This window comes from Geosmithia morbida, assembly GCF_012550715.1.
Source record: "Geosmithia morbida isolate 1262 chromosome Unknown scaffold_9, whole genome shotgun sequence".
NCBI classification, from domain to species: Eukaryota; Fungi; Ascomycota; class Sordariomycetes; order Hypocreales; family Bionectriaceae; genus Geosmithia; species Geosmithia morbida.
Window position 1 is genome coordinate 389,746 of NW_023336196.1, and position 23,188 is coordinate 412,933.

Sequence of the window (23,188 nt, forward strand, 5' to 3'; positions counted from 1 at the left end):
GCGGTAGCGGTAGCGGTAGCGGTACAGATTACTAGGATCGAATACAAGTCAGGCCGTAGCAAAGGGTGGCACGACTGGTCGGACATGCCCGGATAGGCTGCAGGCTGCAGACAATAATAATAGGGCATAGAAGCTGTGCAGGGCACTTATATAGTTGGTTTTAAAGTTTGAAAAAAACAACAACAGCCGTGAAACATCACGTATCTAGTCTCGGTCGGCAGTGAGGTACGGGGTGGGTGCGGTGCGGTTGATTGGGTGTCTACACATGTACGGAGTACGAGTAATAAAAAAAATAATGCTCCGTAATACGCCATATTAATATACAAAGTCGTATATCGTAATAGTGATAAACCGTGTCGGGGGGGGGGGGAGACAGGAACAAGTGGGAGCACTTAATGTATTCGGGAGGCCCGGACTTGGTGGAAGCAGCCGGTCATTCGGAGCACCGAGCGCCGAGTGCGGGTATCTACCAGTAATAGTACGATCAAGATTCGAGAGGTAGTCAAGTCAGCCACGGAGAAGGCAGGCCGCGCAGAGTACGAGGACGAATCATCATGTATTGCAGGTGAAGAGAGAGGAGAGCGTACGCTCCACGACGATATCCAGACGACCGGGGGCGTGCAGGATCTATATGTATACGCACGCAGTGTTGACTGCCTGCGACCTGTGCTCGTGCCGGAATAGAATAGTAACATATCATTGCTCGCACGTATCGTACGTAGGTTGCTATGGATGCATTGACGTCACGCCCGGAGTAGGATTTGCGCAGTTGACAGCAAGGCGGGCGTTGCCGTACAGATTGCAGCTACAGTACGGAGTAATAAAATAAGAATACCGTGCCTTGATGATCATCAAAGAGAAGAAGATGGGGACACAGGTGGGCTGATCGGAACCCAACCAAAACAAGCTTCTCCTCTCTTCTCCTCTCTTCTCCTTTCTTTTCTTTTTCTTTCTTTCTTTTTTTTTTTCTTCTTTTCTTCACCTTTCCCGTTTGAAGACCATTGGCGTTCTTAACCTATCAAGTATTCATTGCCATTATCATTACTGCGCCTAATAATACGAAGTAACATTGGGACACTGGGGCTAGAACAAGACCTCGGACCCTTGTACGGAGTACAGCGAGGCGGCAGTCGTCGTTAATTTTCTTTTCGACCCTCTCCACCACGGTCCAGCGTGCTCGTCTGCCCTATAGCGCCCGTCTCGTTCCGGTATGGTGATACCTGCTACTGTAGCATGTGGCGCCGTAGCGTGCATGACATAACCCCCAGCTGCTATTATAGTCTATTATCCATCCGACCCAATTTTCCCCTCTTTTTTTCTCTCTCTCTCTCTCTCTCTCCCTCCCTCTCTCTCTCCTCTCTCTCGCCAGCGTTTCCCTTCCCTTTTTTTTTCTTTTTTTTTCTTTTTCTTTTTTTTTTCATTCTCTCCTTCTCTTATTTTCTTCCTCTCTCGTCCACTCTTCGTCGTCCCATACCCGACGACGTTTCAGCCTCACGTCTCCCTCCTTGATTCTTCTCGCGTCTATTATTCTCTTCATCTCTTGTCTGGACATATACAGAGAAGAAGAACAGGAACCCATCATGGACAATAGGGGGAGGTCGCCATCGCCCCTCAGTGGAGCCAGAGATGGCTCTCGACCAGCATCTGCTTCTGCCGGCGACAACAACGACAACAACGGCGGCGGCGGCGGCGGCGGAATCCAGAGTGCCAGTCTGGACGAGGTAGCGGCAGGCGGCGCAGGCACAGGCCCAGGCCCAGGTTCAGCAACCGCGAGTCCACCGAACCTATCGACTCCCCTGTCGGAGGACGTCGACAGCGGGACCGAGTACTTCCCGCCCCTGGATCCTACCCCCTCGGCCGCTATCCGATCCCAGACATCGCGGACCCAGACGACGCGTCCGCAGCCGCCCAGGAGCAGGGTCCGCACCGGCAGCATCGTATCTTCCAACTCGAGCAACAACGGCGGTGCTGCCGCCAACTTCTTCCCCGGCGAATCCATTCGGCAGCCGACCATTCGCATCCGGAGACGCGGCTCGTCGTCTCTCGCGCCGAAGACCGCCACCGGGGCGGCAAGTTCGGACAATCTCACCACCGCCGGCGCATCCTCGCCTTCCGGCCTCGGCGCCGATCCCGTCGTCGGCAGGGGGAGGAGCCTGTCCCAGCCTGAGAGGACGCGCACGGCGTCGCAGGATGCCCCCAAGTCGCGCCAGACACCAAGGCGGGCACCGCCCACGGCCATGCCCCGTCTCACCGAGGAGGGGAACCGGCCTACCGCCGAGGAGCTGGGCATGCCTAGGTGGGGGGGTGCGCAGCCGCAGCAGGGCCAGCCGGGCGCACCTCCGGCCATCAGGCTGAGCGGTGACGGACAGACGGATGACGAGGACGCTGCCGAGGGAGGGCCCGGCGGGAGGCTTCAGAACATGAGGACCTGGAGCAGGCTCTTCCGGCCTAGGGCGCTGTCGACGAGCGCGCAGGGCCAGGTTCAGGATCCCGATAGGAGTTCTAGGGAGAGGTGGTCGGGAGAGCCGGTCAGGCCCTTCACCGGGCCAGGCGACGACACGTATGATGAGAGGCTGGTGGATTATCTCGACACCGTTGGTACGTCTCGCTTGCCCCCCCCGGTCAGATGAAAGGGAGAGGGAGAGCTGGGAAGGAAGGAGGCAAAGGCGATAAGGGGGAACAAGATACTGACTGAGATGTAGACCCCGAGGTTCAGACTCTATCAACTCTGACCAATCTCCAAAACTCCCTGTTCGTGCCGGACCTGGGTAAATGGATCAACCGTCGACCGACGTATACCCTCTCCGAGCACAGCTTTGCACAGATGCAGAAGGTGCAGCAGCAGCAGCAGCAGCAGCAGCAGCAGCAACAGCAGCAGGAACCACAGCACCGCCAGCAGCAGCAGCAGCAGCAGACTCCACCGCCCCCCTCGAGAGCAGCATCGATCGTCGAGCCTCTTCCCGAGCTGACGGAGGAGGGAGACGGCGAGGCGGCCGACACGTGCGGCGGCGACGCGACGCAGACCGAGCTACGCCCGCGCCTGTACCGGTCCAGCACCATCACGTCCCACCTGACGGACTCGCACTACGCCGCGCTCCCGCACGGCGTGACGCTCGACGGCTGGACGGCCGAGGAGAAGTCGGAGCTGGACGACCACGTGCGGCACATGATGCACTCACGGCGTGCCAAGTTCAAGCGCACCATGAAGGGGTTTGGCCAGTACGTGCGACGGCCGCTGGGCTTCTTCGTCACGCTGTACGCGACGCTCATCACGCTGTTCGGCCTGGCATGGGTCCTGTTCCTCATCGGTTGGATCTACGTCGGGGACAAGCAGGTCTACACCATCCACATCATCGACAGCGTCCTGGTGGCCCTGTTCGCCATCATGGGCGACGGCCTCGCACCCTTCAGAGCGGTCGACACGTACCACATGATCTTCATCGTGCGGTACGCCAGGCTCGTCAAGAAGGGCGCGCAGCGGGAGCCGTCGCGGCTCCGGAAACGTAGCGTCGCAGATGATCTGGAGCAGCAGGAAGGGCAGCAGCAGCAGCAGCAGCAGCAGCAGCGGCAAGAGGATCGGGGCAACGCCAGCAGCGGCAGCGGCAGCGGCAGCGGGACGGAGATACTGCCGGCGGCGAACACCCTGCAAGGCCGATCCGACCCTCCACGGCCGGACCAGCAGCGACAAGACGCGAGCCCCAGCAACAGCAGCGCAGACAGCATCCCCGCGCACAACTCGCACATGATGCACGACAACGTGGTGGACGCGAACGACACAAAGTGCGGGCTGGAGGCGTACGAGAACACGTCGCTCACGTACGCGCAGCAGAAGAAGCTGTACCACCACCAGAAGAAGCTGGCCAAGTCGCACAGCTTCTACAAGCCGCACGAGACGGAGACGCACTACGCCTTTCCGATCAAGTACCTGGTGGCCATCGTCCTGCTCCTGGACTGCCACTCGTGCCTGCAGATCTCTCTGGGGGCGTGCACGTGGGGCATAGACTACCACACGCGGCCGATGGCGGTGACGACGGTGATCCTGTGCCTCTCCATCACGTGCAACATCACGGCGGGCGTCATCATCAGCCTGGGCGACAAGCGCACGCGCAAGAAGGACGTGTGGATGCTGATGGACAGGCAGGAGCTCACGTCGGACGCCATCAAGGAGATGGAGAACAAGAGGACCGGCGGCGACGGAGGCGGCAGCCAGACCAACTCCACCAAGGTTGACAAGACGGGCGAGTCATTTATGGAGAACGAGAAGAAGGGAGGGAGGCTGCATAAACTTTTCAAGAAGGAATAATCGACCATCTGTCTGTCCGTCCGTCCGTCTCTTCTCTTCTTCTCTTTTTTTCTTCTCTCTTCTTTTTCCGTCGAGAGTTTTATATACATATCCATGTATATACAAATCTTTTTTCTTTTTAATTTGCATTTTACAGTCCGAACAATTCGTCTTACTTTTTGTTCTCTTTTCTTCTTCTTCTTCCCCTCCTCTCCTTTCCCTTCTCTCCCTTCCTCTTTTTTTCTTAGGGTAACTTTTTTTTTCTGTTACCGTTATGGATACCAATACAGCGAAAAGAAAAGAATAATTATCTCCTCTTAGAGAGCATCAATCACTCATCTTCTCTATCTATCTTACTTCTTTTTTCTCTCTCTACGGGCGTAGATAGAGGAGAATGGTCGGTAGGGATTCTCTCATCTAGGATCAGGAATCTTTTCTCGAGAAAGGCCCCCCCCCCCCCCGGCAGGCCCCCAGAAGGATTCTTCATGTTACTCATATATATATATATATAATATGTATATGTGGAAGTATACAGCAGTATCTTGTCTTCGTATGCAACATTCAGATATAGGGCTGAGGGGGTTCTACTCTAATAGAGCGAAGCGGAGCTTCACTATCGGTAAGGGCGAGCGGAGCGAGAAGGGCCCCCGGCAGGGCCCCCGGAGAGATTCTTCAAGCTGCACATATATATATATGATATGTGTGTGTGAGTGTGTGTGTGTATGGAATTGATATAGGATACGGATACGGATAGATGGCCTACATGTAGGATTCAATAGAGACAGATTGGCGATGACACGACATGACGGATGATTGAGTGGATGGTCCTCCGCAGTCAGAGGGAGGGGCTCTCCCGGTTGGGTACCCTACAGAAGAGCAGGACGAGGTGGTTGATGAAGACATACGGTGCCATGGATCTACCGGTTCACCTCTAACGGACGGGACTCCAACTGCCGGGCGAGAGGGGAGGGGCGTTGGACGGTCCAGCCGGTTAACTGACCGGTAGTGGCTGGCTGGTACAATGTCACTGTGCAGGCCGACCAACTACTACGAGCATGTGCTGGCTGATGGGACGTCAGATGGGGGAGAGTGGCTGTGACGGTTGAACGAATTCTGACGTGGAGGCTTACGACGCGTCTATACGTCAGGTCCAGTTATCGTTCCCCGTATCACAGAGTATTTTGAAGAAGAAGAAAAAAAAAGGTCACTGCTGCTTGTTGACGTTGTTCGATAACGGGGTTGAAAGTAAAACAAGATGCAGGACGGCGATCTGGCGGCGTTTTACGGGATTCGGGCGCTCTACGAAATGAGGGCCCCAAAAAGGGGGCGGTGGTGCTGGATACGCTGCAATGATGATGATGATGATGATGATAGGAGTAATACCGGAGTATCAATACGGAGTATCAATAACGGAATATCAATACGGAGTATCAATAACGGAATATCAATACGGAATATCAATATGGAATATCATCAATACGGAGCAATTACGGAGTACATGCAAGTCATACGATGACAAACTTTGATGCCTGAGGTGACCGGATTCAAGGAATACCGAGTACGGATAGTAAGTACATGCAACATTTTTATTTTTATTCTATTACAGGCAACACCATTATGGTGTATACAACAGGTCGGTTGCAACAGGTCGGTTTCGATGGGAAAGAGAGTGTACCGAGTACGAGATCATGAAGCGTCAGATCATGATTCTTGCACCAGAGTGCACATACGGAAACGCTCGTGATGGATGTCTACCGTCAATCAGGGTCATCGTCCATGTCAACTGTACAGATTCCCTATGAGTACATGTATGCGACGGCAGTACGGGATACCGTCAAGTGTTTTACCCTCTAATTACGCGCTGCCCAGAGCCACGACGTAATTAATCGTACTCCAACCAGTCTAGCCATGGACCGTCCACGATCCATGGTAGGTATGCATGGGATGGGATGTACGAGTATGAGCAAGGGGGGAGAGTGGGACCCATCTCTCACCCTCTCTCTCTCTCTCTCTCTCTCTGCTCGTACCCGTCCGTACCTTGTCGTAATAGTGCAGAGCTACAGCAGCACACCTTGGCACTTTCAACCTCCAGGCTCCCTTCATCCTCACTCCTTCTCTCTCTCTCTCTCTACCTCTTCCGTCTTCACCCAATCCTCAACCCCCCCTCCGATCAGTTCCAATCACATCCGACGACGAAAGACGACATTGAAGAACACGAAAAAAACCACACACACACGCACACATACACACACACACACACGCATACATTACATACATACGTACAGACACACAAGAGGGCTGAGAAATACGACCGACCAGCCCTCGTCCGCTCCCTTCCCTCCCAAGCCATGGCGCCTCAGGACAGGTCCGACATGCAGATGCTGCCGCTGCACGAGCCAGGCAGCGACGGCGGCCCGCGCCAGGAGAAGAGCAGGGACGAGCCGTCGTCGTCTCCGTCGCCGTCGTACCTAGCGTCGTCGTCGTCGCCGCCGCCGCCGCCGCCGCCAACGTCGCAATCCTCGACATCGAACCCCCGAGACAAGATCCGATGCCTAGACGGCCTGCGCGGCATCGCCTGCCTCCTCGTCTTCAACTACCACTTCCTCTGGCCGTGGACGCCGTTCATCATGCTGGGCCACGGGGCCGCCCCGCCCGGGTCCCTCGAGCCCTACGAGTCGTGGGGCTCCCTGCCCATCGTCTGCCTCCTCCACCGGGGTCGGCCGATGGTGGCCATCTTCTTCGCCATCTCGGGCTACGTCGTGTGCCGGCACATCCTGCGGGCCATCCACGAGCGGCGCATCGACGCGGCCTACCGGTCGCTGGCCTCGGCCGCCCTCCGCCGCGCCTTCCGGCTGTACATACCGCCGACGGTGAGCATGCTCCTCGTCGCCGTCCTGGCGCAGATGGGCGCCTTCAGGTCGGAGACGGACATCTACAAGGGGCCCGACTCGGTCTACATCAACGGCACCGTGTCCGAGCTCAAGCTGGCCGGCGCCCGTGCCCGCTGCCCGCGCGGCATCCCGGCCGTCCGCGGCGCCGGCGGCATAGCCGACTACCTCGACCTCGGCAGCCCGGACTACCTGTACAACCTGACCGGGTGGGACGGCGACAGCCGCATCTGCATCAACACGACGTCGCAGCTCTTCGGCCCGGCCAGCGTCTACGACGGCCTCGTCAACCCGGCCGACGGCCAGATCGCCAAGATGTCCAACCTCACGCGCGGGCTCGGCACCTACGCCCTGCAGAGCTACGTCTCGGCCGGCGTCTACGCTTACCAGCACGACGTGCCCTACGCCGGGCCGGTGCCGATGCGCATCACCGGCTCCAACGTCACCAACTGCACCGAGTTCAAGCTCGTCCAGCTGGGCGGCATGTGGGAGGAGCACCCGCTCATCCACGACAACGCCACCTACGCCGTGCAGAACTTCACCCGCGTCTACACCGAGTGGGTCAACCCCTTCAACTTCGGCCACTACCACACCCGCTACGACCCCCACACCTTCACGATCCCCATGGAGTTCCGCGCCTCGCTGGTGCTGTACATCTTCCTCCTCGCCACGGCCGCCGTCAGGCCGAGGTGGCGTCTCGGCCTGGCCTGCGGCGTCGCCGCCTACAGCCTGCACTTTGGCCGCTGGGACGTCGCCGCCTTCATGGGCGCCATGGCCATGTCCGAGTACGACATCCGCGCCGGCGCCCGAGCCGGCCACTACCGTCTCCTCCAGTCCGAGTCCCCGTCGCCGCACGCGTCGTCGTCGTCGTCGTCGTCCTGGCTGGGCGGCCGCGACCAGAAGCAGCGCCGCCGCCGCGCCTCGGCCGTCCGATGGGCCCTCACCATCCTGGCCCTCCACCTCCTCTCCTACCCGGACTCGTCGGCGGAGTACACGCCCGGCTTCAGGATGCTGGCCGCCTGGATGCCCAGATACTACATGCCGATATCGGGGTGGATGTACTACCAGTCCGTGGGCGCCGTCCTGCTCCTCCGCTGCATCCTGCACGAGCCCGTCCTGTGCAGGTTCCTCGAGTCCCCCGTGCCGCAGCATCTCGGCCGCATCAGCTTCTCGTTCTACCTGGTCCACGGCCCCATCCTGCACTCGCTGGGCTTCTGGGTCATGCCTCGACTCTTCGACCTGTTCGGCCAGCCCGTCGGCTTTGCCATCGGATGGACCGTCCTGCTCAGCCTCGCGCTGTACGTGTCGAATATCTGGTATAGGCATGTCGACACGTGGAGCATGGGTGTCGGTCGCAGGGTCGAGAGGTTCCTGCTCGAGGATTGATGATGTGACTTTTTTTCGTCATCTTATCCATCCACTCTCCCCATCTTTTTTTTTCTCTCTTCTTCTTTCCCTCAGTGTGTAGGAAGTGGAAAAAGACGGAAAAGTGTGTAGAGTAGTATTATATATATCCTTGCTTTTTTTTTTTTTGGGGGGGGGGGGGGGGGGGGGGGGGGGGGGGGGGGGGGGGGGGGGGGGGAGAGGGGCGGAGTGGTATGTTTGGTCTTCAAGTCCTGGATGTCGGAGTTTTTTGTTTGTTTTTTTTTTTTTTTGCTTTCGCTTTGTCGCAAGTTTGTTGATTGGACTGGACGGCGGCGTTTCTTGAGGTTGCTTTATATCAGACTTGGGACTTGAGGGTAGAAGAGAATTTACATGATGGAATTAGGATAAAAATTCAATGTATTTGCTCTCTGCCTCGATTGTTGATGAGATTTGTTGGATGAGTGTACGTGCGTGTACATGTTGGTTTTGATGCTATCAACCCTCTCTCTCTTCTCTCTCTTTATCTTCATTCTTTTCATTAATTTTTTTCTTTCTTAAAAAAAATTCTTTTCGCGTACTAGAACGTGTTACTCTTCTCGTATGAGAATTGTCTCACAATCAACCCCCCCAACATTGCACCGTGATGATATCATCAACTCACCCGTTCCCCCCTCCCCCATGGTGAGGTAATATTCCATCATCTCCCCCCCCCCCAAATCCAGCTGACCACGACTCTTGACCCACCGCGATTGTCGATCGGAAGATGCAATCTTGTAACTACGCAGTGATATATACTCCGTAATATGTACTCAGCATCATCATTACTCAGTGCTACTCGTACGGCGTCCCTTCTCTTGTAATAGAGAGTCGATAACGGTACTAGCAATCAATCATTGTATTACTTGGGAGCCCAGCGTGAGACTATGTGAGGAGAATTTCAGCCACGATGAGGCAGGCAGGTATGACGAACGACCCAAAAGGACCCAAAGGGAGGTTGGAGGTTGGCGACCGAAGGCTGGACGAGGCAAGGATGATGATGCAAACGGGTGGGACGTGGGAGATGTTGGGTTTCTGCATTGGACGTTGCGGTGATTTCAATGGTGGAGACCGTTTTTCTTCTTTCTTTTTCTTTTCTGACCATGATCCACGGACCATACAGAATAACACATAGTGCTGCGTATACGGAGCAGTAGAATAATAATAGATAATGATATATAATGTATAATAATATATAACAAATGATGTGAATACATGGCGCGCTACCCTCAGCTCCCAGCGTCTACTCGTAGTAGGTAATTGATAGTTGATCACCATCATCAAGACCCGCCCTCCTAGATCATCGGAGGGGATTCACCTTCTTTTCCTCCTCCTCCTCCTCATTCTCCTCCTCTTTTCTCTCTCTCTCTTATCTGGAGGTTCAAACCCCCTCTCCCTCCTCCTCCTCCTTCTTTCTCTCCTTCTTCTTTTCATCTATCCTCTTCAGATAATACTGCTAAAGATCAGTGCCGAAAAAGAAGAAAAAATAAAGAAACAATGGAGGCACAACCGCTCCTCGGACAGCAGCAGACTCGATCCCAACCTGACCAGTCTCAACGTCGTCCAAGCTCCTTTCGGCAGCGCTTCTCCCACATGCGTCGGGCATCCCTGAGCGAGGTGCACCCTCAGCACGGCGACACGGAACCCGTCCTACCTGCCGCTCCCGTGGCGCCCAACCTCGAGACGCGTCTTCATAAGCCTAACTGGGCTCTCTCCGACGAGCCTCCCAATACTTGGGCACAGATACGACATTCTTGGAGGGAAGAGTTTGCGTGAGCTCCTTTCTTCTCCTTTCTCTCCTCCTCTTTCTTCTCCTCCTCTTTTTCCTTCCTTATTCTTCCCCCCTTCTTCCTCTTCTCTTCTTCTCCTTTGATTTCCATCATCTTCCACCCCCCCCCCCCCCTTTTCACTTTGTCATTCATCCTATCCTTTCATAATATATACATGTATAGATCCTGATATGTCGTAATGTGCGGCGACGGTGCTGACCGAGAGACCATGTGTAGCGAATTCTGGGGAACCTTCCTCATCCTCCTGTTCGGCGCCGGCGTCGAGTGCGAGGTCCGTCTGAACTACCACTCCGGTGACGTACGCCAGAACGCCGGCAACTTCCTGCAGTGCCGGCTGACGTGGGCGGCCGGGGTGGCGCTGTCGGGGTGGATGGCCGGCGGCGTGTCGGGCGGGCACTGCAACCCGACCGTGACGCTGGCGCTGACGATGCTGCGCGGCTTCCCGGTCCGCAAGGTGCCGACCTTCGTCATCAGCCAAGTTCTCGGGGCCGCCCTGGGCGCCCTGGCCGTCTACGCCAACTACGCCTCCGCCATCGCCGAGTACGAGGGCGGCGGCGGCGGCCGGACCGTCCTGGGCGACCACGCCACCGCCGGCTTCTTCTTCACCCTGCCGGCCCGCCACCTCTCCTACGCGGGCGCCTTCTACACCGAGGCGCTGGCCTCGGCCGTCCTCGTCGCCCTCGTCTTCGCCCTCGCCGACAGGAGCAACCTGGCCCCGCCAAAGGGCACCCAGCCCTTCTGCATGTTCCTCGCCCTGCTGGCCATCGGCTCCGCCCTCGGCGTCAACACCGGCTACGCCATGAACGGCGCCCGGGACACCGGCCCCCGCATCGCCCTCTCCATCGTCGGCTACGGGTCCCAGGTCTGGACCCACGACTGCTTCTACTGGATCTGGGCGCCCTGGGGGGCCGCCATCGTCGGAGGCCTCGTCGGCGCCTGCCTGTACGATGCCTTCATCTACGTCGGCAGGGACTCGCCCTTCAACCTTCCTGGTAAGGGGGGCGACATCGCCCTCGGGGACGAGGTCTAGTCACCGCCTTGCCATGTCCGGATGGCCTCCTTACCGTCTCTGACCCTTGACCCCGTAATCTACGCCTGGGTTCGGCATTTCAGAGATGAAGAGGAGGGGGAAGCGGTTTCACCTGCGGAAACCACTGGGCTACGCATCACGACATCTTTTTTTTTTCTGCTCTCGGATGGGCTTTTTTTCTCTTTTTTTCTCCTTTTCTTTTTCATTTCCTATCGAATCTCTATCTGTTTCGTCATCTCCCTTTTAGAACACGCTAAGCTAGACGAATAGACGTTATACTCGCTCGAATATAAAAGACGCATTCGCCAACTTCGAGCTTGCACAGATTACTGACCCTCGGGATAGCTGGTGCTGTGGAGCGACGACAACCCTTCCACTACTTGAGGAGGTCCAGCATGCATGCCGGTGCACTCGTCACGAGAAGCGACCCAGCAGTCCGTGGCCGTTGCCGGGGTCGTCGTAGGTAGACAGGTGGGCCTCGGCCTCGACCCCGGGTGCCCTTCGCGAGGAACTGGCTAGCGGAAGTAGCCCGACTGGATGGCGACGGGCGTGATGGTGAAGAGCTCGAGCTCGAGCCCGGTGTGTATCGACTCCGTGGGGGGCGCTGGCGGCCTACTTCCCGCCTGGTCATGGCGCAAGGCGCCCACCACAGCCCGCCCTACCAGCTCGTCAGGCTGCCGGAGCCGACGACCGTGGCCCGCGGCACGGAAGATCCATTGCAGATGAGCTTCGGGGAAGGTGGTGTTTCTTTCTTCTGTTTTCTTCTTCAAGGGGCGACGCATTGCAGAGTAGCAGGCTATCAGAATTGGAAGCAAATGCACCAGATGTATCTCCTAGATGCATCTATATACTCTCAATACGAGATGATGGCATTCAGCGTCCGCGGCCGTTCCCCGAGTCCTTCCATACCCGGGGACCGTAAGGATGTGGGAGAGGGAGGGAGGGGCATCGGAATCATGTCAGGATTTGTTGAGGAACGGATAGTGCATGTGAACTGTGTAATGCGTATCTGCGTATCTCCGTACAACTTCTCGTCTCCCGCCCGGGCTCTTATGCCGGCGTTGGATCCGCACCGTTTGTTTCATGACGTCCAGCCCTATTGTCAGTCACTTAACCGCCCGTGAATTCTGAAATATCCCGCGAGAACAGCATATTCACAGCGGCGGGGGTGCGTCTATGGTATTCGGACTGTGGTTGCGTCATTGTTCTTCACATCTCGGCCTTGCCATGCCCCGTATCACATGCGTCCAGCTGCAAGTTGGCGAATCGCTCTTCTGCATCGTAAGCGCCTTTCCAGATTGACTAGATGCCTCTGAGATTGACAACCCCCCGAAGGAGGAGAGGAGAAGAGGAAGATGAACGGAGGGGACATGAGCTCATTATACGTACGTGGTAGTACGGAAACGTCGCATAGCGTAGGAACATAAAAGCAGACGCTAGCTGCCATTGTTAACGACGATTCGCCTTTTCCTTTCCGGGTTCGTCTTCACCTTCCCCTTGGGACGCACATCAACACACTTCAGTTTCTTTGGCCACAGCAATTCTATACAATTCCGTCTACTCCTTTTCCCTGATTTCACCATCTTTTACGTTCCTGCCTTCTCTTCTTTTCTTTTTCTATCTATGTTGATCTTTCCTCTATTGCTCTCGATTCCTCTTGCCATCTTGTTCTCTCTCCGGCTCACATCTCTCGCTTCCCCTCTACTGCCCTTTCATGGTACCTGTACAGCTTTCGCCATGACTGACGATATCCCTCTCTCGGTCAGCGCATGGGACACTGCGCCAAGAAGGTTCGATGTCGCCAATGCTTCCATCAACTATCAGTCTGCGTCCCACATCAATACAAAGCGATTCCTCCTCCTCGGGGCCTATTGGGAAAGCCGTACTGAGATCGAAGATTCTGCAACCTCTGCCCACCGCTGGGTTTCTAGCGACAACATGAAAGGGTCTGAAGGGAATCTGAGATCCTGGGGTTCGTTCAACTCATACTTGGACTCGGTTAGACCACTAGGGCAATCGTGGGGAATTTCTTCTTTTTTTTTCGGTCATGTAGACATGTATCATGGTCAAGATGCTGAGATCATTTCATGGTGTCATGTCTAATCCTAATGGATAGCAAACCTGAAAGCTTGTATCAACCATTCTCACCAGATTGATTCATCAGCTACGCATGTTCTGGTATTCAGACTTGCACGGACTCGCGAGAGGAGCGGGTCTCCACTTCGACCGGATATCAGACCAAAAGCCTTCCGGATATGAGATGGGATTATCATTCGCCTCACCTCCTGCTGCACTTTGGTAGTGAGGCATGACAGTTGTGTCTGTCAGACTTCTGCGGCGGAATAATACCGGTCACTTAGCAGTTCTAGATTGACGGATCGGCAGGAGGTTTATCCGTATAGTTATATCATTCAATTGATAGAATAATAGCACAAAATAGCGGTTATATCAACCCTCTTTATTGATTCTTAATTGATCTATATAAGGAATAGTGACTATAAAGATGGCCTTTTCTATGGGAACAACGCTGCTCGGCACCGGAATAACCTCTTCCGGGGATTACTCATCTGCTTGTTCCAACAGTGTTGTGTTGTGTGCGGGTAGTATGTGTTTTGAGTCGCATACCCTGTACCGACATCGAATGAAGTCTCACCGTGATAAGTTGTGTCGGAGTGTATGAGTACAATTTGATTCTTGCCTTACTTGTTCCACCTTTGCACTATTGAATGCGTTATTCTGTCGATATCTCATACGCTCTTTAACATGTATAGGCCTGATAAAACTTGTGCAAGTCAGAAAAAGCACGCATCTCTCTTTTTCATAATCCAACGTCATCATATATGACACACTGTCTCGATCGAAATCCTTGGCCCCTATCCTTCACAACTCTCTCACAAACACGCAGGAAAACCCTTCAAAAAAAGTGTAAGAGAAAACAACAACAAAACAGACCACATCTCCAGCAATGCGACCAATCTCTATCCTGAGCTCTGCCCTTCCAAGCGCAGCATGGGCAGCCCTCGTCCCCCTGGCAGTCAACACGTGGGGTGGGGCCTTCACGGTGGCGACGGACGAGGCGTACGCGCGCCTGACGTCGGGGTCGTCGGCCCTGGACGCAGCGCAGGCCGGCTGCGCGGCGTGCGAGCGCAACCGGTGCGACGGCACGGTCGGCTACGGCGGGTCCCCGGACGAGTCGTGCGAGACGACGCTGGACGCCATGCTGATGGACGGCACGACGCTCAACACGGGCAGCGTGGCGTCTCTTCGGCGCATCCGCGACGCCGTCGCCGTCGCCCGCCTCGTCCTCGACCACACCGACCACACCATGCTGGCTGGGGACCAGGCCACGGCCTTTGCCGTCCAGAACGGCTTCGTCCAGGAGAACCTTACTACTGCCGAGTCCGCAGCCCAGTGTGCTGACTGGAAGGTCAGGGACAGGTGTCAGCCGAATTACCGCGTCGACGTCGTCCCGGATTCCCATTCTTCGTGCGGTCCATATACCGCTCTGAATAACTCCTCCCCTCTCACCTCATCTTCATCATCATCATCATCTTCTTCTTCTTCTTCATACTCTACCACGTCCTCCCTGTCCCTGGGACAGCAGACGATGAGCAGACCACAGGCCTCGCACGACACAATCTCCCAGATCACAATCGACCTCGGCGGCTCCATGGCGGCGGGGACCACCACCAACGGCGCGTCCCACAAGGTCCCCGGCCGCGTCGGTGACGGGCCCATCCCCGGCTCGGGGTCCTACGTCGACGGAGAGGTGGGCGGGTGCGGCGCCACCGGTGACGGGGACGTCATGATGCGCTTCCTCCCCTGCTACCAGGCCGTCGAGAACCTCAGGCGCGGCATGGACCCCACCGAGTCGGCTCGGGACGTCGTCGCCCGCATGCTGAGGCGCTATCCCGACCTGGCGAGCGGCGTCGTCGTCGTGGACAGCCGTGGCCGTCACGGCGGCGCGGCGAGCGGCTGGACCTTTACGTATGCTTTTCGAGGGGGCGATATGAATGCTACCGAAGTTGTCACCATCGAGCCTCTGAGCTGAGATCTCTCTTGTCTTCCATTCTTCTCTCATCTTCCCCTTCTCTCTTTCTATCCCCCCCCCCCTTTTTTTTTTTTTTTTCAAATATCTTCTTCCTTCTTTTCTAATACTCGTTTCTACGTTCGCCCCCGCCCCCCATACATATAGGTTCCTTGGCTTTACCAGAGCACAAGTACGTGATGAATCTTAGATCTTGTTTGTTCTTTGGAAAGTGGAATGTATTTGCATATTTGCATGCATGAAATGGTTCATTGTAAGTGCTATTGCTTGATCAAACTCACTGATAGTAATCCTAGATGAGAAGCAGAAAAAGAAGAAGAAAAAGCCAGAATAGAAAAGAAAAGCAGGATGCCGATATATTTCAAGTCAAAATCGGCAAGATGAGACAAGATAAAACTCCAAACAAATGTTGCCCAGCGATCAAACGATCAAAGAAAATGTCGAAGAAAAAGACCAGCCATCAACGCCATCAATCGTATTTCAAATCCTCCATTTATATCTTGTTTCTTTGTTTCTGAAGTGGGGAGAGGGGTGACAAGGCCCAAAAAGAAAAATGACCGCCCTGAATAAGAAAGGAGAAAGCAGGAAAGAAGAGAGGGAGAGCAAGGGCCAAGAAAGGCCAGAAGAAGAAGAAGGGACGAAGAGCAAGGGCCGAGGCTAGACGCGGACAAAGTCCTTCTCCTTGTCCTTTTGGTTCTTGAACAGCGCCTTGAGCATGTTGCTCTGCCTCTCGCCCTTTGGCCTGATGACCATGTTGAATGCATCATCCTTCTGGTTCCGGCCGTCCTCGATGGCGCGGAAGGGAGACTTGGTGGGGACCTTGGACTTCCCGCCACCCGCGCCGACCTTGCTGCTCCCGCCGCTCTTCTTCTCCGTCTTGGAGGAGGAGGAGGCCTTGGGCTTGGAGGCCGAGGTCGGCTTGCTGGACGTCTTGCCCGTCTTGGCGGTGCGGGACGTCTTGGCAGTGTAGCGGGACTTGGCGTCGAAGTCGTCGTCCTTGTCGTAGCCCTTCTCCCTCCTGATGGCCTTGAGGCGGGCGCGCTCGGCCTGGGGGGTGATGAGCTCCATGTCTGCGCTCTCGGCCTCGCCGAAATCGGGGATGATGCCGCGCCTCCACGAGTCGATGGCGCTGAGGTCGTCGTCCAGGACGTCGCCGCCCACTTCCATCTCCTCCTTCTGGAAGACGAGGGCCTCGTCCACGCCGTCGCTGTAGGCGGTCGGGGCGCCCCTCCTCGTGGGCGTCGGGCCGTAGTCGTACGCGGGCTCCTGGTGGCCCGGGTACTCCGACGAGGGGCTCATGGGCAGGGCGGGCCTGGACTCGTAGGCCAGGGCCTGGCGGGCGGCCTGGGCCTCCTGGACCTTCTTGAAGATCTTCCAGCCGCCAAACATGACGACGGTGACGCCGGCAACGGCGGCCGTGCCGATCAGGAACTGCGGCGAGGCCAGCAGGCCGAAGACGGCGGGCGAGCTGCTCTTGAGCACGCTCAGGAAGGCAGGCGACATCTTGGTCACGATGCTCGACAGCTCGGCCAGCGTGAGCGCCACGGCCGCCGCGCTGTCCGGGTTCTTCTGCAGGTGCGTGATGGTGTGGTTGGCCGAGTGGCGCACGCATTGGACCTCGTCTAGGATCGTCTCCACCTTGTTGACCAGGTCGCGCGCCTCCTTCTCCTTGGCCTCCTCCTGGCGGTCGGGGTCCAGCTCGATGCGGTCCTCCAGGTCGGGCGGCACGTCGCCGTAGGCCAGGTTCATGTCGATCGACTTGCGGCGGCCCTGGCGGTCGCTCTCGGGCGTCGACGGCGGGCTGCGGTACGCGCTCTCCGGGTGGCCGTGGGCGTCACCCACGGACGACCGCCGACCCACGTAGAAGTTGGAAGGGTAGCGCTCCGCCACGGCGTAGTTGCGGGCGTCGTACTGCGTCTCGGCGTACGGGCTGCGGTGGTAGGCCGAGGCGCCGCCGCCGCCGCCGGCCGACATCGCGGGCGCCCTCTGCGAGGGAGCCGTGCTCGACACCTCGCTCAGCGTCTTCAGGTTGTTCTCGGTCAGGGCAGGGCGTGCAGACCTGGCGCCCCGGTGTTCCCTGGTCGAGTGGTGGCGCCTCGGGCGAGACACGGCGCTACCGCTCACAGACCCGGCGGCCGACCTCCGCGACGACCGGGGGGGCGGGCCGGCCTCGTGGACGGAGCGGCTGCGAGAAGGGCCATGACGGTGGTGAGGGTTGGGGGAGAAGTAGTCGTCCTTCTCGTCGTAGTCGTCGTACGCCTCGTAGTAGTCGGCGTACTGGTCGCGGGGATGGTGAGAATGAGCGGGGGCGTACGACTCAAAGGTGCGGGCTCGCTGGAGCTGGGCCTTTTCCGTCTTGACCTGTGCCTTCTTCTCCTGGTAGGCTCCCTTGGCTTCCTTGAAGATGTTGAGTAGTTGTTTACCCTGGTCGAGGAGTTGTCTGTCAGCTCGTAATTCTACCGTGCATCGATCGTTACTGGCCCGGGTTGGGGCTGTTTTTCCATCTCCCAAGGCGAGAGTGGGGGAGAGAAGGGGAGTTAACGTACGGTGCTGATGATCTTGCCCGAGTTGTTGACAATGGTGACAGTCTGTTCGAGCGGCATAATGGGCGATGCAGAGAAGAGAGAGATGGGAAAGAACTGAGTCGTTCCCCTGTGAGGCGGAAAGCAGAAGAGAAGAACAAGCGGGCTGGTTGACTTCTGCTTTAAAAGGTCTCTCTCGTGGAAAGGCTGCGAGTTTCGGCTCCTTCTGACGACGGGCGGTGAGGGTCTGTATCGATTTCAGGTTAATCCCGGACAGGCTGTTTGTACTGCTGCGTGTGCAGTGTGTACTCGTAACGCTCGGAGCAAGAGGAGGAACAGAGTACGGAGCAATGATGGTTACTCGTAGTAACCGTAGCAATGACTTGCTCGGTGATACTCCTCCGTACCCTTTCTTCTTCTTATTAATTGCTCTTCTTCTTTCTCTCTTCCGGAGCACTGCAGCAGTATTCACTACCTGCGGTAGTGGTACTAGTTACCGGTGGTAACTCCGTCGTAGTATTTTCGGTGGCAACTCGTAGCTCTTGTGGTGGGCACGAGTATATGGAGTAGAATAGGCGGGGCAGAGGGGGGGGGGGGGGGGGGGGGGGGGACGGGGGGGGGGGGGGGGGGGGGGGGGGGGGGGGAAACACAAGTTGACCGACTTTCAGCCGACTTTTCCTTGGAATTCCTTGGTATAAATAATAACAACAAAAGAAGGGGAAAAGAAAGCTGGGGAGGGGTCTGACAAAAGAGAGAGAAGGGGGGGAGTGTAGCCCCTGGTTGAGCTGAGAGGATGGAGTCCTAAAAGGGCCGGCGGGACAGCGAGCAAGATCAGACGGTCGGTCACAGTGACTGAGCCAGTCGAAGGAGACGACTTCTCGGATGACGACGACGTGGGGGGGGGGGGGGGGGGGGGGGTGGGAGATGCCCTCCTTATTTACGTGTCAGTCCATTTCCAACCATTTTCCAAACATGGTACTCTATCCCGCTCTTTCTCTCTCCTTATTTATTTTTTTCTTTTTTTTCTTTTTCCCTCTTTTCTTTTCCATTTTCTGTTTTCTGCGTTGGTAAGGAAAGAGTGGCTGACTCAAACCGATTGGGGATTGGGCATCGGTATCTTTGGTCTCTCCTCGCGCCCACCCCCCGGCGCTTGGGATTCTTATTAATCACATCCCCCCCCTCCCCAAAGAGTTTTGTCGCGTCTTGGCCTCTTGGGACGCGCAGCCAAGCAGGAAAGCCTGATGACGGTTGGACAGCTTCGCGTCAGGCGCGCAGATGGAGCAAGGTACATACGACGTTGGTGTACGTATCCGCCCTCCCCGCCTTGATATCTGATGATCCACGAGACAGGTTGATGCCCGAGATGACGGGAAGGAACGGGGGGGGGGGGGGGAAAGGGAGAGAACACATTGGTGCCATCCGCAGAGTACCTGTATAGTCACAAGTAGTGGTCGTACATGTTTACAAGTACCGTCTTCCCTGATACTACTAACGTCGTATCGTGCGTGATCAATATTACAGGTATAGACCAGTCAGGATGGACGACGGATACGGGCCGTAGCCGCCCAAGTGGCTTGTGGCTTGTGGCCTGTGGCTTGTGGCGTCAATGTGCAGCTTTCATTGCTCGGAGACGTGCGACCTGCTTTCGTATTGTGTGGCTGAGACGCTGTACCCGTCGTGGCTGATACTTTCCAGTCTCAGCTTGGCGGCAGTTGGCGTTGGCCTTGGACAACTGTTCAGCTGCCAACGTACTGCTCGTAAGTGTGAGTGACGACTGCTGCTCAGGGCACGTTGATGCGGTGGCACGCGAGTGTTATATACCATCATGCATCGGGGAGCCAGTTCATCCCCATTATCCCACCACCAGCTGGCAGACCCCTGGGCCCTGAGTATCTAGATGGAGAACCCCCCCCCCCCCCCCCCCCCCCCCCCCCCCCCCCCCCCCGTTATGTGAGGGGACCCCCCCCCCCCCCCCCCCCCCTGGCCTCGATCCAGAAGACGAAATTTTCCGTACGATATAACATGTTGATAGAGAGGCTAGGAATTAATGACCGTTTTTTTTTTTTTTCTCGTTTGCTTCGTCGTTGTAGACCCACCCAATGATCACGAGCGTGGTCGGGTACAGGTACGAGCATATCCAAGTCCCAGGCTTTTATTCTATTTCCTTTTATCATTTTATCATTTTATTAATTTATTGCTGTATCATTTCGCTTTCTATCCCACAGGTAAAGGCCGGGCCTTTGGCAAGACCGCCCACGTGTCCAAGGTTTGGAGGATTCATTCAGGAAGCTCGTCCCATTGCGGCGTCCGTGGGACCATTAGTGATCAATACTCATCCTCAACCTTCCCCGCCGTTGCCACTGCCAACTACCAACTGCCAGCTGCCAACTGCCAACTGCCGACTGCCCAGACCGTCTCCTCTCCAGTCAGGACTGGACCGGTGGATAGTGCTGCTCACTTGTACTCGTATCGTCCGGCCGCCGGACCGTTGGCTCCCTTTCAAGGGTTGCCATCGACACCGCGTTGGCCACCCAAAACTCCACTCTGCCACAGCCCACGGACCACGGGGCCACTCCCCACCGAAGACTGACGAGACAGACGTGTTTGTCTCGGTTACTCTGGACCTGTACATGTCACCGAGCAGATACTGTGCAATCAATAACCCGTACTCCGTGCGGTACTGCTCCGCGACATTCGGTAGTATCACCGCTAGGCATCATCACTGTACTCGTAGTATGCAGCCTCCTGATCGCCCACCTCCCCCAGCCACCGACCGACACCGACTGATACCTTGCCGGGCCGCGGTGTTGACTCCGCACGGGGGGGTCAGAGTATCGGCGGCGATACTGCCCAGATGAGAGCGCTCGCTGCGCTGTACAGATGTTGATGGGGAGAGGAGAACTTACGAGCAGTCTCTTACGATGGATGGGTTGGTTGCGGATGATGTAATATGTGTGCTGTCCGTGTGGGTTCCAGAGTCGTAGAAGCTTCCATTGCTCCTTCTCATCGACTGAGCGGTATGCATGTTGTATTTAACGGTACATGTAATCTGTACGGTGCATCCATCCATCCATCCGTCCATGCGTCGTGCATGTGTGTGTTTATCTAACCATTATACCATGGAAGCAATAATACCTCAACCTCACACACGCACATGACCACATGACATTGCACATTGCACATCACTATACATGCGAGATGATGGTAATACGGAGTATCAATACTACTGTACAAGCGGTGTTAGTAATAATGCTGATACATGTAACGCCTAGACGTAGAGATACTCGCATGTACTACGTGCACAGCGTCGCAGTCCATGTCCAGAGCTTCCATCGAGACTTTTTCTCTGCCTGCGGCCAGGCCTGCGGCCAGGCCTGCGGTCTGCCTGCCCATGTGTACGTTCGGCTACCGCTCTTTGGGCCTCGACGATTGACGACACCTTGCACGGCGGGTGCATACGAATAGCAATACATCAGCCAAGGCCGTAACACGTCACGTCGCAATTCTCTATATCTGCGACAAGCAAGGCCTGTTCATGTTGAACAGCAAAGCAGCAGCAGCGAGCAGGTGAAGCGGCATTTTTACTCAGCATCCTCACGACGAGGCCTTGCGGTACGAGCCCATGTCTTACGGCTCGGCTCATTCATCGTACTATCAGCGCACATTCGAATTGAACGAGTCTACGGAGTGATGTAGCCAGCAAAGACCGATCGTCCGCACTTACCGCTCCTCTCTTTCCTTCCTCTTTCCCTTCTTCCTTCCCTTCTCTCTCCTCTCTCTCTTCTTCTTGCTTCTTCTTCTTCTTCTTCTTCTTCTTAATTTATGAATCTAATCAAATTTTTAACTCTATATTACTCCGTAGATTGCCCCTGAAATCTGCTGATCATGGAGTAGGCTGGGCGTTGCACCTTTATCCACTAGAATTAGAGCACTCGTGCCTGCTGCTTCCACTGTAATTCTGCCCTCGGTGCCCTGTACCCTCATTACGGAGTCCGGAGTCATATCAAACAACCGACAGTTCCACGTGACGACACCATTCCCAGAATGGCTAGATTTTTCGATTTTTCTGATAGGCTCTGGTCTAGAACTTGGTCTGCCTGGAAATGGAGGCACCTGAGCGTGTCAGCCTTATATAACATTGGGAGCTACGAGACATGGTCATTGCAGTCATTTGATAGTGGGTGGCAGCAGTAGGAGATTCTATGCTAAGCCAAGCCTTTCTACTTTGTACTGCTAGCTATTGTCTACTATTAGCTACTGCTACTACTACTGCTACTACTTACCTAATACTACTACTTACTACTACTACTGCTTACTACCATTACTACTGCTATTTCTACTTACTACTATTACTACTACTACTGATGCTACTGCTACTGCTATTACTACTTACTACTATTACTACTTACTATATTACTACTTACTATATTACTACTTACTACTATTACTACTTACTACTATTACTACTTAGTACTATTACTACTTAGTACTATTACTACTTAGTACCATTACTACTACTATCACTACCCAAGGTATCGTCAGATATGAATGATACCATGCTAGAAGCCTAGGCACGACTAGCATCTATCTCGAATAGTGAATAGTACCGTCTCCCATACTCGTGCAGGCTACATATTACAGATAATACTTGTACAATATCGTACGTCGTATCAGCCAGGACCAGGTGTAGAATTACCGCTGGGCAATCACGCCAGATATTACAACTAGACTCTACGAGCAACAGCCCCCCCCCCCCCCCCCCCCCCCCCCCCCCCAGTCTGGATGGTCCGTGTCCCATGTAGATCTATGCTCATATCCCAGCCCAGACGTTCAAATAAGGCGTAGCATTGCAGCGCTATCCGACCATAACTCCTCGTACTCGGTAATCCGTACGGAGTATTATCACCCGTACAGTCAACAACCTACAGCTAATGTACTGGAGTCTAGCGTACGGAATAACCGTGCTGCTTCTTCTCCTCCCTCTTCTCTTCTCCCTCGTCTTTTCCTCTCCTCCTTGTCCCCTCTTGTTGAATTTATACGGGCTGCTTTCCTTCTCTTTCCCTCTCTCTCCCTCTCTCTCTCTCTCTCCCGACTCCACAAAGGGGGTCGTTTGGTCGTGTTTGACCCTTGGACTTGAGATTGAGGGCCCTTGTTCTTCCTAGTCCTCCTTTCCTTCTTTCCCTGCCCCCCCCCCTTGTTCTGTAGCACATAGTCGTAACCTTGTAAC

General features: G+C 55.6%; 5 protein-coding genes across 5 annotated transcripts; 4 read left to right on the forward strand and 1 right to left on the reverse strand.

Annotated features, from left to right (window-relative positions):
* Positions 1–1,580: 1,580 nt before the first annotated feature.
* Positions 1,581–4,303, forward strand: GMORB2_7642 (Protein of unknown function (DUF2985); the record flags this gene model as incomplete). The annotated part of the gene is made up of 2 exons (XM_035469607.1): positions 1,581–2,598; positions 2,703–4,303. The coding sequence occupies 2 exons, from the start codon at positions 1,581–1,583 to the stop codon at positions 4,301–4,303; spliced, it is 2,619 nt and encodes an 872-aa protein (XP_035320701.1).
* Positions 4,304–6,909: 2,606 nt separating this feature from the next.
* Positions 6,910–8,556, forward strand: GMORB2_7643 (Acyltransferase family; the record flags this gene model as incomplete). The annotated part of the gene is made up of 1 exon (XM_035469608.1): positions 6,910–8,556. One exon carries the CDS (start codon positions 6,910–6,912, stop codon positions 8,554–8,556), a length of 1,647 nt encoding a protein of 548 aa, XP_035320702.1.
* Positions 8,557–10,539: 1,983 nt separating this feature from the next.
* GMORB2_7644 (aquaglyceroporin related protein, other eukaryote) lies at positions 10,540–11,391 on the forward strand (the record flags this gene model as incomplete). The annotated part of the gene is made up of 1 exon (XM_035469609.1): positions 10,540–11,391. The coding sequence occupies one exon, from the start codon at positions 10,540–10,542 to the stop codon at positions 11,389–11,391; it is 852 nt and encodes a 283-aa protein (XP_035320703.1).
* A 2,965-nt stretch (positions 11,392–14,356) lies between these two features.
* Positions 14,357–15,442, forward strand: GMORB2_7645 (N4-(beta-N-acetylglucosaminyl)-L-asparaginase; the record flags this gene model as incomplete). The annotated part of the gene is made up of 2 exons (XM_035469610.1): positions 14,357–14,877; positions 15,007–15,442. 2 exons carry the CDS (start codon positions 14,357–14,359, stop codon positions 15,440–15,442), a joined length of 957 nt encoding a protein of 318 aa, XP_035320704.1.
* A 654-nt stretch (positions 15,443–16,096) lies between these two features.
* On the reverse strand, positions 16,097–18,042 carry GMORB2_7646 (uncharacterized protein; the record flags this gene model as incomplete). The annotated part of the gene is made up of 2 exons (XM_035469611.1): positions 16,097–17,863; positions 17,986–18,042. 2 exons carry the CDS (start codon positions 18,040–18,042, stop codon positions 16,097–16,099), a joined length of 1,824 nt encoding a protein of 607 aa, XP_035320705.1.
* Positions 18,043–23,188: the final 5,146 nt, after the last annotated feature.